General features: G+C 35.5%; 1 protein-coding gene across 8 annotated transcripts in view; it reads left to right on the top strand.

The window, feature by feature from the left end:
* LOC101020448 (protein FAM227B) overlaps positions 1-13,852 on the top strand; it is a 290,771-nt gene that overhangs the window by 19,502 nt on the left and 257,417 nt on the right. For all 8 annotated transcript variants that reach the window (XM_031662518.1, XM_031662519.1, XM_031662520.1 and 5 more), the window contains 3 exons: positions 1,573-1,640; positions 11,652-11,687; positions 12,474-12,578. In XM_031662518.1, the coding sequence (XP_031518378.1) occupies positions 1,573-1,640; positions 11,652-11,687; positions 12,474-12,578 (209 nt within the window). The remainder of the gene's footprint in view (positions 1-1,572; positions 1,641-11,651; positions 11,688-12,473; positions 12,579-13,852) is intronic.

Raw genomic sequence — 13,852 nt, 5'->3', positions numbered from 1 at the left:
CTATGTTTCCCAGGCTGGTCTCCAAATCTTGGCCTCGAGTGATCCTCCTGAGTCACCCTCCAAAAGTGTTGGAATTAAAAGCATAAGCCAGTGCACCTGGCCAGTCCTTATTTTTTGTATTAGTAAAGTAATGGTTGGTCAGTTGTCTGTGTGTGTGTGTGTTTGTGTGTAATCTCATAAATAATGAAATTCCAAGGTATAAAATAAATTTTAAAAATATCTTATTTTAAAACCTCTTCATTTCAAAATGGTTCAATACAGATTTTTTTAGTTGAACATAAATATGTGGTTTCAAAGGAAGTATTACTAAAACAAAGCCTTAAAACAGTTGTTAAACTGTTAAGCTTTTGTTAAAGTGGAGTGGAGGTACAGAGTATTACAAAAACAGGAGAGCAAGATTGCATCAATTAATATTCCTACTGGAAACAAACATATCAGCAAGGGTCAGGATAGAACAGAAATATCTAAAACTGAAAGTAAAAGGGGTGATAGTTAACCTATATGGGCTCGCAGGCTAGTTTGTAGGAGTCGCTGGTATTCACTATGGAATAACTGCATGAATGACAAAGCGTACAGCAAGTAATGATAATTTTTACTTTTCGATATTTGTATAACATTTTTCTTATCTAATTGTATGAGCATTTCCAGAATAGTTTTAAATACTTATTCTTGTCTTATTCTTGATTTAATGGGCAAATTTGTCATATAGATGTCTTGAAAATGATATTAATTGTACTTATAAAGTATTTTTAGATATCAAATTAGATTCATTATATTATTTTGGTATTTAATATTCTTTTTTGGACTTAGATTTGTGTAATTCTGAAGATGTGTTTAAATACACTTCAAAATTAACTTTTTAAATTTTTGTATTTAAATTATACATTTTTAAAATTTTATATTTTTTAATGTATAAAAGTTATATATAGCTTCTGTGTATGTATATATAAATACACACACATGTATATATCTTGTATACCACATACAGACATCCGTGTGTGCGTATAAATTCATCTCGTAATGAAATAAAATATACACAAGCAAAGTGTGAACATATCCTTTTATATCTTCCTCCTGTTTTCTAGAAAAGGTAATGTTTTATATACGTATTGTCCTCAATATGTAGATATCAGAACTTGGATTCAAGTCTATCTAGGTTATCTGACTTCAGAGCCCCCCCCATATTGTCTCACTGGGCCATGCTCCACAGTACTGCACTTTATTGAAATTAAGGTGACCATGAAACAACCAAGTGTAAGTGGCTGAGCTATTTGAAAAATGTGGACTTTTTTAGGAGAGAGGGGTTGACGTAAAACTTTAGACATAGGAGTAAGTGCCACAGACATGGTAGTTGGAACATGATATTTCAGAAAAATGAAACAAGATATACTTTATGTAATAATTCCAATTATTAATTCAGCTAACAGTGTGTATTAACATATGCTTATCAAAATTGCTAATTGATTTCATTGAATAATTTTGTATATAATTTATTTAAAGTATTTAAAATTTTGTTTATTTTTAGAGGAGGTACATATATATAATATACTGTGAATTCTTGTTTTCTTAAAGGTTCTTATAGAAAATTGGAAAGATATGGGGAATTTCTAAAGAAGTACCATAAGAAAAAAAAGATAATGGTAATGTATCTATGTTTTTATCATCTTTGAAAATTGGATTTTCACAGAAAATATAAACACCACATTTCCACAGATGAACACTGATAACATTTTTGTAAATGTCCTTTTAGTCTACTGTTACCAATCTATCATCTATCTCTATGTTTTAAAGATAGCTGTGCTTACCTTCTTTTCATACTCAGTATTATTGAGTATTGGCATCTTCACATAACTACAAGTTATTTGAAGACTTATTTCAAGGTATACTATTCCATTTTTTGGTTATTTAATAATTTATATCATACTTAGTAGTGCAGGTCCCCTATCAGCCCTCTTCTTTTGAAAATTAATTCTTTTTGATGACCTTTAGATTACTTTGCCAATTTTTAAAATCTTTGAGATTTTGATAAAAATGGCAAGTCTTTTGAATTACTTTCAGATACTTAGTCTTTTTAAAAATATGTTCTAAAATTATATAATGTTAGAACTAGAAAAACTGTGTGTCACCATTGGTCTAGCCATCTCATTTAATGCTTTATTTTTAAAAATTTAACTTTTATTTTCAGTTCAGGGGTACATGTGCAGGTTTGTTATATAAATAAACTTGTGACATGTGGGTTTGTTGTACAGATTATTTTGTCACCCAGGTGTTAAACTTAGTGGCCATTAGTTATTTTTCCTGATTTTCTGCCTCCCCCTGCCATCCACCCTTCAGTAGGCCCCAGTGTCTGTTGTTCCCCTCTGTGAGTTCATGTGTTCTCATAATTTAGCTCCCACTTATAAGTGAGAGCATGCAGTATTTGTTTTTCTGTTCCTGCATTAGTTTGCTAAGGATAATGGCCTCCAGCTGGATCCATATACCTGCAAAGGACATGATCTTGTTGTTTCTTAGGGCTGCATAGTATTCCATGGTGTATATATACCACATTTTCTTTATGCCGTCAACCACTGATGGGCATTTGGGTTGATTCCATGCTTTTGCTATTGTGAATAGTGCTGCAGTGAACATATATTTACATGTGTCTTTATGGTAGAATGATATATATTCCTTTTGAGTTCTTTCAGAAATCATCAAACTGCTTCCCACGGTGGCTGAACTAATTTATATTCCCACAAGCTGTGTATTATAAGCATTCCCTTTTCTCTACAACCTCGTCAGCTTCTGTTATTTTTTGACTTTTTAATAATAGTTATTCTGATGGGTGCGAGATGGTATCTCATTGTGGTTTTGACTTGCACTTCTCTAATCAGTGATGTTGAGCTTTTTTCATGTTTGTTGGCTGCATATATGTTTTCTTTTGAAAGTTGTTAGTTCCTGCCTTTTGCCCACTTTTTAATGGGGTTATGTGCTTTTTTCTAGTTAAGTTCCGTATGAGTTTTGGATATTAGACCTTTGTAAGATGCATAGTTTGAAAATATTTTCTCCCATTCTGTAGGTTGGTTGTTTACTCTGTTGGTAATTTATTTTGCTATGCAGAAGCTCTTTAGTTCAATTGGATCCTATTTGTCAATTTTTGCTTTTGTTGCAATTGCATTTGGCATCTTTGTCATGAAATCTTTGCCCATACCTACGTCCAGAATGGTATGACCTAGGTTGTCTTCCAGGGTTTTCATAGTTTTGGGTTTTACATTTTGATCTTTAATCTATCTTGAGTTAACTTTTGTATAAGGTGCAAGAAAAGGGTTCAGTTTCAATCTTCTGCATATGGCTAGCCAGTTATCCCAGCACTATTTATTGAATAGAGAGTCCTTTTCCCATTGCTGGTTTTTGTTGGCTTTGTCAAAGATCAGATAGTTGTAGATATGTGGCCTTATTTATGGGTTCTTTATTCTGTTCCATTGGTCTATGTGTCTGTTTTTGTACCAGTTCCATGCTGTTTGGGTGGCTGTAGCCCTGTAGTTTATAATAGTTTGTAGTTAAGTAGCATGAACAGCTTTGTTGTTTTTGCTTAGGATTGTCTTGGGTATTTGAGCTCTTTTTTTGGTTCCATATGAATTTAAAAATAGCCTTTTCTAGTTCTGTGAAGAATGTGATTGGTAGTGTAATAGGAATGGCATTGAATCTACAAATTGCTTTGGGCAGTGTGGTCATTTTAATGATACTGATTCTTCCTGTTCATGAGCATGGAATGTTTTTCCATTTGTTTGTGTCATCTCTGATTTCTTTGAGAAGTGTTTTGTAGTTCTTGTAGAGATCTTTCACCTCCCTGGTAAGCAGTATTCCTAGATATTTTTGTGTGTCTGTGGCAATCGTGAATGAGATTGTGTTTCTGATTTGGCTCTTGGCTTGACTGTTGTTGTTATATAGGAGTACTAGTGATTTTTATACATTAATTTTGTATCCTGAGACTTCGCTGAAGTTGTTTATCAGCTTAAGGAGCCTTTGAGACTATGGGGTTTTCTAGGTATAGGATCATGTTATCTGAAAACAGGGTGTTATGACTTCCTTTCTATTTCTATTTGGACTTCTGAAAGGAAGTCTATTGGACTTCCTTTCTTTATTTCTTTCTGTTGCCTGATAGCTCTGACTAGGGCTTCCAATACTGTGTTCAATAGAAGTGGTAAGAGAGGGCATCCTTGTCTTGTGCCGGTTTTCAAGGGGAATGCTTCCAGCTTTTGCCCATTTATTATGACATTGGCTGTAAGTTTGTCATAGATGGCTATTATTATTTTGAGGTATATACCTTCAATATGTAGTTTAATGAGAGTTTTTCACATGAAAGGGTGTTGAATTTTATCGAAAGCCTTTTCTGCATCTATTGAGGTAATCATGTAGATTTTTATTTTAGTTTTATTTACGTGATGAATCGCATTTATTGATTTGCATATGTTGATCCAACTTTGCATCCCAAGGATAAAGCCTACTTGATTGTGGTGGATAGGCTTTTTGATGTACTGCTGGATTCAATTTGCCAGTATTTTGTTGACGATTTTCGCATCAATGTTCATCAAGAATATTGGCCTGTAGTTCTCTTTTTTTCTTGTATCTCTGCCAGGTTTTAGTAATAGGATGATGCTGGCCTCATAGAATGAGTTCGGGAGGAGTCCTTCCTTAATTTTTTGGAATAGTTTCAGCAGGTATGGTATCAGCTCTTCTTTGTACATCTGGTAGAATTCAGTTGTGAATCTTTCTGGTCCTGGGCTTTAATAGGTTGATAGGCTATTTATTACTGATTCAATTTCAGACCTCATTATTGGTCTGTTCAGGGATTCAGTTTCTTTTTGGCTCAGTCTTGGGAGGGTTATCAGTTTCTTCCAGATTTTCTAGTTTATGTGCATGGAGGCGTTTATAGTATTCTCTGATGGTTGTATTTCTGTGGGGTCAGTGGTGATATCCCCCTTATCATTTCTTTTTTATGTTTTTGCAAAATGAAAGCAAGTTCATTTAAAAAGTAAAGGGATGAAAAAATAGCTACTCCATAGACAGAGCAGCCCAAAGGGCTGCTAGTTGCCCATTTTTATGGTTATTTTTTATTATATGCTAAACAAGGGGTGGATTATTCAAGCCTCCCCTTTTTAGACCAAAAAGGGTAACTTCCTGACATTGCCATGTCATTTGTAAACTGTCATGGCACTGGTGGGAGTGTAGCAGTGAGGATGACTTGAGGTTGGTCACTCTTGTCGCCATTTTGGTTTTGGTGGGTTTTGGCTGCCTCCTTTACTGCAACCTGTTTTATCAGCAAGGTCTTTATGATCTGTAAACTTTTGTTCTGACCTCCTATTCCCTTATCATTTCTGATTGTGTTTATTTGATTCTTCTCTCTTTTCCTCTTTATTAGTCTAGCTAGCAGTCTATTTTGTTTATTAAAAAAAAACAAAAAACAGGAGTTGTCCTGGATTTGTTGATCTTTTTAATGTTTTTTTGTGCCTCAGTCTCCTTCAGTTCAGCTCTGATTTTGGTTATTTTTTGTCTTCTACTAGCTTTGGGGTTGGTTTTCTTTTGGTTCCCTGGTTCTTTTAGTTGTGATGTTAGGTTGTTAACTTCAGATCTTTTTTGACTTTGCGATGTCAACATTTAGTGATATAAATTTCCCTCTTAACACTGCCTTAGCTGTGCCCCAGAGATTCTGGTATGTTATATCTTTTTTTTTTTTTTTTTGAGACGGAGTCTCGCTCTGTCGCCTGGGCTGGAGTGCAGTGGCCGGATCTCAGCTCACTGCAAGCTCCGCCTCCCGGGTTCATGCCATTCTCCGGCCTCAGCCTCCCGAGTAGCTGGGACTACAGACGCCCGCCACCTCGCCCGGCTAGTTTTTTGTATTTCTTAATAGAGACGGGGTTTCACCATGTTAGCCAGGATGGTCTCGATCTCCTGACCTCGTGATCCGCCCGTCTCGGCCTCCCAAAGTGCTGGGATTACAGGCTTGAGCCACCGCGCCCGGCCGTATGTTATATCTTTGTTCTCATTAGTTTCGAAGGACTTCTTGATTTCTGCCTTAATTCCATTTTTTTTCCCTAAAAGTCATTCAGTAGCAGGTTATTCAATTTCCATGTAATTGTATGGTTTTGAGTGAATTTCTTAGTCTTGATTTCTAATTTGATTGCTGTGTAGTCCAAGAGACTGTCATGAATTCAGTTCTTTTGCATTTGCTGAGGAGTGTTTTACTTCCAATTATGTGATCGATTTTAGAGTATTTCCCATGTGGGCAATGAGAATGTGTATTCTATTATTTTGGAGTGGTGAGTTCTGTAGATGTCTACCAGGTCCATTTGACCCAGTGCTGGGTTTAGGTCCTGAATACCTTTGTTAATTTTCTGCCTCAGTGATCTGTCCTAATACTGTCAGTGGGCTGTTAAAAGTCTTCCAGTATTACTGTATGGGAGTCTAAGTCTCTTTGAAGGTCTCTAAGAGCTTACTTTATGAATCTGGTTGCTCCTGTTTTGGGTGCATACATATTTAGAATAGTTAGGTCTTCTTGTTGAATTGAGACTTTTACCGTTATGTAATTCCCTTGTCTTTTTTGATTTTTTGGTTTAAAGTCTGTTTTGTCTGAAATTAGGATTGCAACTCCTGCTTTTTTCTGTTTCTCAGTTTCTTGGTAAATTTTTCTCCATTTCTTTACTTTGAGCCTATGTGTGTCATTGCATGCAAGATGGGTCTCTTGAAGATAGCATACTAATGCATCTTGGTTCTTTATCCAGCTTTCCACTCTGTGCCTTTTAATGGGGGTATTTAGCCCCCATTTACATTCAAGGTTAGTATTGATATGTGTTGATTTGATCCTGTCATCATGATATTAGCTGGTTATTATGCAGATTTGTTTGTTTGCTTTATAGTGTCACTGGTGTATGTACTGCAAGCAGGTGCAGCCAGGCTGGGGCCCTGGGAGAGGCCAGCAGACCATGGGGTGCCCAAGATGGACTGGCCCCATCTTTTGGGCAAGGTGACCTTGTATAGCTCAGGTCTGACAGTTCCTCTAGGGCTGTCGTCTTGTTGTTAGTTGGTTATTATGCAGACTTGATTGTGTGGGTGCTTTTTAGTGTCATTGGTGTATGTACTTAAATAATGTTTTTCTGGTGGCTAGTAACAGTCTTTGGTTTCTGTATTTAGCACTCACTGAAGGACCTCTTGCAAAGCAGGTATGTTGGTAACGAATTCCTTTAACATTTGCTTATCTGAAAAAGATCTTATTTCTCCTTCACTTATGAAGCTTAGTTTGGTTAGATAGGAAATTCTTAGTTGGAATTTCTTTTTTTTTTTTTTATTTATTTTTATTTATTATTTTTTTATTATTATTATACTTTAAGTTCTAGGGTACATGTGCATAACGTGCAGGTTTGTTACATATGTATACTTGTGCCATGTTGGTGTGCTGCACCTATCAACTCGTCAGCATCCATCAACTCATCATTTACATCAGGTATAACTCCCAATGCAATCCCTCCCCCCTCCCCCCTCCCCTTGATAGGCCCTGGTGTGTGATGTTCCCCTTCCCAAGTCCAAATGATCTCATTGTTCAGTTCCCACCTATGAGTGAGAACATGTGGTGTTTGGTTTTCTGTTCTTGTGATAGTTTGCTAAGAATGATGGTTTCCAGCTGCATCCATGTCCCTACAAAGGACACAAACTCATCCTTTTAATACTGAATACAGCTGGGTACAGTGGCTCAGCCTGTAATCCAGCACTTTGGGAGGCCGAGGCAGGTGGATCACGTGAGGTCAAGAATTTGAGACCATCCTGACCAACATGGTGAAACCCCATCTCTACTAAAAATACAAAATTAGCTAGGTGCGGTGGTGCATAATCCCAGCTACTTGGGAGGCTGAGATAGGAGAATCACTTGAACCCAAGAGGGGGAGGTTGCAGTGAGCCAAGATTGTGCCACTGCACTCCAGCCTGGGCAACGAGAGCAAAACTCTGTCTCAAAAAAAAAAAAAAAAAAAAGAGTTCTGAATATAGGCCCCCAATCTCTTCTGGCTTGTAGGATTTTTGCTGAAAAGTCTGCTGTTAGCCTGGTGAGGTTCCCTTTGTAGTTTTACCTGCCCTTCTCTCTAGCTGCATTTAATATTTTTTCTTTCGTGTCAGCCTTGGAGAATCTGATAACTATGTGTCTTGTGGATAGTCATCTTGTATAGTATCTCACAAGGGTTCTGTCTGTGTTTCCTGAATTTAAATGTTGGCCTCTCTGACGAGGTTTGGGAAATTATCATGGATGATGTCCTGAAATATGTTTTACAAGTTCCTTTTCTCTCCCTCTTTTTCAGGAACACTAGTGAGTATAGATTTGATCTCTTCACATAATCTCATATTTCTCAGAGGTTTTGTTCATTATTTTTTATTTATTTTTGTGTGACTGAGTTATTTCTGAGAAGCAATCTTTGAGGTCTGAGATTCATTCCTCAGCTTGGTCTATTCTGCTGTTAATACTTGTGATTGTATTATTAAATACTTGTAGTGTGTTTTTCAGCTCTGTCAGTTCAGTTTGGTTCTTTCTTAAAATTATCATTTCAACCTTCAGCTCCTGTATTGTTTTATTGTAATTCTTAGATTCTTTGGAGTCGGTTTCAGTTTCTCCTGAATTTTCATAATCTTTATTTCTAGCCGTGTTCTGAATTCTTTGCCTGTTATTTCAGTCATTTCAACCTGGTTAAGCACCATTAGTGGAACTAGTGCAGTCATTTGGAGGAAAAAGACACTTTGGCTTTTTGAATTGCCAGAGTTCTTGTGCTGATTCTTTCTCATCTGTGTGGGCTGATGTTCCTTTAACTGTGGTGTAGTTTGAGTGTAGTCAGTTGACTTTGTTTCTGGATATTTTCAGAGGGCTGAGACTTTGTCTTGGGTGTTTTTTTGTAGCTGAATTATTGTCGTTAGTGTTATTGGGAAATGTATTTGCACAATATTTTTAGTATTGAAGTTTGGGATGTGATTCAGTAGATGGTGCTTAAACATACTGGTTAGTAGCTAGGCACTTGCTCAGCCAAATGGTTCTTCTGTATTTCCTCACATTTACAAGGCATGCTCCTTTCAAAGAAGTTTTAAAATTCTGACTACTTAATTTTATCAAATGACTTTTCAAAATCTATTGAAATGGCCTTTAGGTAAATTATACTAACAAAAGTTTTAATAGTTATTCTTTTTGTTAATATAAAAGTTTTATTGGATTTATCAATCAGAATTTTAACATGTATTTATATTTCTGTGGTCTCATTTTTCAGGTTATATGACCAAAAACTATGGTTTTTGTTACTGCAACTCTGCTGCTTGAAAACTTCCACTGTTTCTTTTCCTCCTGCAGAATAAACCTTGGAGATTAACCTTAACATTTAATTAAATCTGACTTCATCTTTTTTATTGATACATAATCATTGTACCCATTTATAGGGTACATGTGATATTTTGATGCATGCATGCAATGTGTAATGATCAAATCAGGTTATTTAGAATAGCTATCATTTTTGTGTCAGGAATATTTCAAATCTTCTTTTATAGATGTTTTGAAATATATAAGACATCGTTGCTAACTATAGTTGCCCTACTATGCTATCAAACAGTAGAACTTAACCATTCTAAATAACTATATGTTTTTACACATTAACCAACCTCTCTTAATCCCCTCCACTCCCCCAACACCCTTCTCACAACCTCTGGTAACCACCATTCTACTCTATACCTCCACAAGATAAACTTTTTAAGTGCCCACATATGAGTAAGAACACATAATACTTGTCTTTCTGTGCCTGTCTTATTTCACTTAACAGACAACCTCCAGTTTTATCCATAATGCTGCAAATGACAGGATTTCATTCATTTAATGGCTACATAATATTCCATTGTGTATATATACCACATTTTATCTATTTATCCTTTGATGGAAACTTAGGTTGGTTCTATACCTTAGCTGTAGTGAATAGTGTTCCAGTAAACCTGAGAGTGCAGGTATCCCTTTGATTTCCTCTCTTTTGGAGAGACAATGAGTAGCGGGATTGCTGGACTAATTGTATGATAGTTCTATTTTTAGTTTTTTGAGAAACCTCTGTGCTGTTTTCCATGATAGCTGTACTAATTTACATTCCCACCAATAGTATTATAAGAATTCTCTTTTCTCTTCATCCTTACTAGCATTTGTTGTTTTTTGGTAATAGCCATTCCAACTTGGATAAGATGATATTTCATTGTGGGTTTGACTTGCATTTCTCTGATGATTTGTGATGTTGAACGTTTTTCATAGGCCATTTGTATGTCTTCTTTTGAGAAATGTATATTCAGATCCTTTACCCACTTTTTGATGGTATTATTTGTTGTTTATTTTTGCTGTTGAGTTGTTCTAGTTCCTTGAATACTAATATATTCTGGATATTAGTTTCTTATTAAATAAATGGTTTGCAAATATTTTCTCCCATTACACAGGTTGTCTCATCACTCTGTTAATTGTTTCCTTTGTTGTACAGAAGACTCCTATTTTAATATAGTCCCATTTCTGACCCCATCTTTATTGATCTATAACTTTCAAGCACATAGCCTTCTTTTCAATCATATTTGATCTCATTTTTCCTAAAAAGTCTCTCTTTCTTATTCCTGTGTACACTTTAAAAAATGAGAATAATACGATCCTCTTTCTGGAAGCAATACATCATTCTTTCCAATTTGTTTTATATGTCATATGTCATCTCCTTTCTAAAATATGTGTATGTGTATTATGTGTATATGTGTGGTATTGTGTGTGTAAAACTTACCTGTAAGCTTAGTTATTATTGGAGTAAGAATGTGGAAATTAACCTGCTATCTATGTCTGTCTATAGTATATGTATATTATATATGTTTTATATATATATAAACGTGACTAGATGATGAAAAACTAATCTATGTGTATAAAGCAGTGTAGTAGACATTAAAATTTGCCACCCGGATTCCCTTTCAAAGAAGGATCTGTGCTCTAGAGGCTAAGAGTGCTGTTAAGGGACACCCTTCAACTGTCAGTCCCTTCATTGGTTTCCTGACCTCCAGAGAACTTCCTTTTCTGAGGAAGCTTATTTCCAGGAACCATCCAGTGACTGCTCAAGTTGGAGCAGAAAGGCTTGGCTATTTCAGTCCAGGGACAACTATGATCGGTACTTTCAGCTCTAGAACTCTTCTTCGAGCCAGTTGTGGTTATTAGGCCTCCATCATAGCTAATTTCTCCATCTGCCCAATCCTGCCTCTTCCCTTGACTGCCAAAGGCATTGATTCCAAAGGCATTCGCAATAAACATTCTGAACACTAAACTTCCCCAGAGAGTCTATTTCCCAGGAACCTAACTGTAATAAGTAGTTTGTTTATTACAGCCCTTATCTCTATTTGTTTTGTTTGTGTATGTATCTGATTCCATTTTTGAACCATAACTAGTTTGAGGGCAAGGGTCATCTTTGAATTTCTGGTATTAAACACAGCAATAGTATTTTAGGCCTCTGTAGAAAAAAAAATATATATATATATATATATACACACACACACACACGTATCTATATTTATCTATGCATACTAATTAACTGAACAAATTTACTAAATGTAAATTTCTTTAATTTAGTTTTAAAGATTTTATTTAAAATGTTTTCCAGCTTTCAGATGAAATGGAGACAGAGAAGAATATAGAGGTACTTAAAATTTCTGTTCTGCCAGATTGTATATCAAGTGTATTATGTAGGACTAAAATAACGTTTACAACAATATAAATATAGCTCTAAATATAGAGAGAGGTATCAGAGGAGAGGGTTGGAAACAGGTATAGAAGCTTTCTCTTTCTGCCTAGTCTTTATTTATTTATGGGTAGTCTAGCTAAAAGTCTTGATCATTTGAGTTTATGTCAAAATTAGTTCTGAAATACAATTTTGTTTTTATTTTAGGTATGGCATATGAATGTACCAGGGTTTTTAATTTCAGAGAAGCAGAACATATGAAGGTTTTTCTTTATTTTTTGCAGGGGGTGTGGGGAATGGAGCCTCACTCTGTGGTCCAGGCTGGAGTGCAGTGGTGCAACGCTGGCTCACTGCAACTTCTGCCTTCCAGGTTCAAGTGATTCTCCTGCCTCAGCCTCCCAAGTAGCTATGATTACAGGTGCATGCCACCATGCACAGCTAATTTTTGTATTTTTAATAGAGATGGAGTTTCACCATGTTGTCCAGGCTGGTCCCGAACTCCTGACCTCAAGTGATCCACCCACTTCAGCCTCCCAGTGTGCTGGGATTACAGGCGTGAGCCACCGTACCCGGCCGAAGGTGTTTCTTTGATGGGATATATAATTTTTAGTTAATTTAGTAAAAAGAAGTAAAATAATTATGTTAATGAGTGATAGTTAAATATTGGTCTTCTGTAGTTATACAAGTCTACTATATTGAGAAGAGTGAAATATTTACTCTCCTGTTATATTTTCCTCTTTCTAGGGTTGCAGCTTCACAGGATTCAAAGCAAATGAACTTACTAAGCTACCCAGACATTTGGATGCTGAACGAATTTATCTTTTTATTTTAAAAGCCCATAATTTTGATGTACGTAAATATTTCATTTTATTGTAGGATAAATTTTGACAGTATGATTTAATGAATCAGACCTATATTTAAAGCTATGAGAAATTAAGTGTTTAGCAAGATTTGATCCTTTGGGCATTAAATTTGGCAAGAAAGACAAGTGATGTGTCTAACCCACTGATTACCAGAAAAGAATGTTTTAAACTCTGTGTTACTGCTTTGGGACCCTGAGGTTGCTAGTGTACACTGGCTTGGCATGTAACCGTAACAGGTGTGTTTTCCTTCTTGTCTGTTCCTGCTCTGTCAGCTCAGGATGTTTTAGCCTGATCATTTTTGATCCTGAAATAAGTTGTGACTGCCCTTCTTCACAACCCTTCTGGGTGTTTCTTTTGAGTCTCCAAGTGTCTGTGGGAATTTTTGGGTAGTATCCCTATAGGGTAACCAAACGATGGGAAACTGCAGGTGTTGGGAGGTCATTAGATCAATAACCAGTGAATACCAGGGCTAAAATGAGGATAAGATGGTTACCTGGTAAAACTGGTCATTTTGCCCTCCATGATTAAATTATCCATGATTAAATGGATACATTGCCATTTAATCCAATTTTGATTAATTGTTTGCTTAGAAAGAACACTAGACAGGCTCAGGATAGGGGCTTATTGGAATAGAAGTCCATGATTGTTTATATTTGTCCTCAGTGGAAAAGGTGGAAATAATGGCATGAATCTTACATGTTTGCTGTTCTTGGTTGTCCTTTCAATATCTACTAGCCAAATATGGTTATTGAGCATATGAAATGTGGCTAGTATGACTGAGGAGCTGAATTTTTTATTGTATTTCTTGTAACTACTTTATATATAAATCTAAAAACTAAATTTCATTTAGTTATTAAAATGCTTTTAATTATGCTTGGAACAAAATTACAAACATGTATTCTATGAAGTCTAAATATTAATCTAGTACTTCTGATGAAAATGTAGTGTTCAAGTTGAGATATGCTATCAAAAATATATACCATATTTCAAATGCCTAGTACCAAAAATGGAATGCAAAATATTTAAATAATTTTTATAAAAATTATGTGTTGAAATATTTTAAATATATTTGATTAAATAAAATGTCACTAAAATTAATTTCACTCTTTACTTTTTTAATGTGACTACAAGAAAATTTAACATGTATGTGGCTCATGTTAAATTTCTGTTGGACAGTGCTGATCTGTAAGCATTGAAAGCATACTCTTTATAAAGCCTATTTACATTAACATGTTTTGTAATATATTTTAATCTCCATGC

This window comes from Papio anubis, unplaced genomic scaffold (assembly GCF_008728515.1).
Source record: "Papio anubis isolate 15944 unplaced genomic scaffold, Panubis1.0 scaffold72, whole genome shotgun sequence".
Lineage (NCBI taxonomy): Eukaryota > Metazoa > Chordata > Mammalia > Primates > Cercopithecidae > Papio > Papio anubis.
Note: the sequence above shows the minus strand (reverse complement) of the source record. Positions and strands in the feature narration are given on the sequence as shown.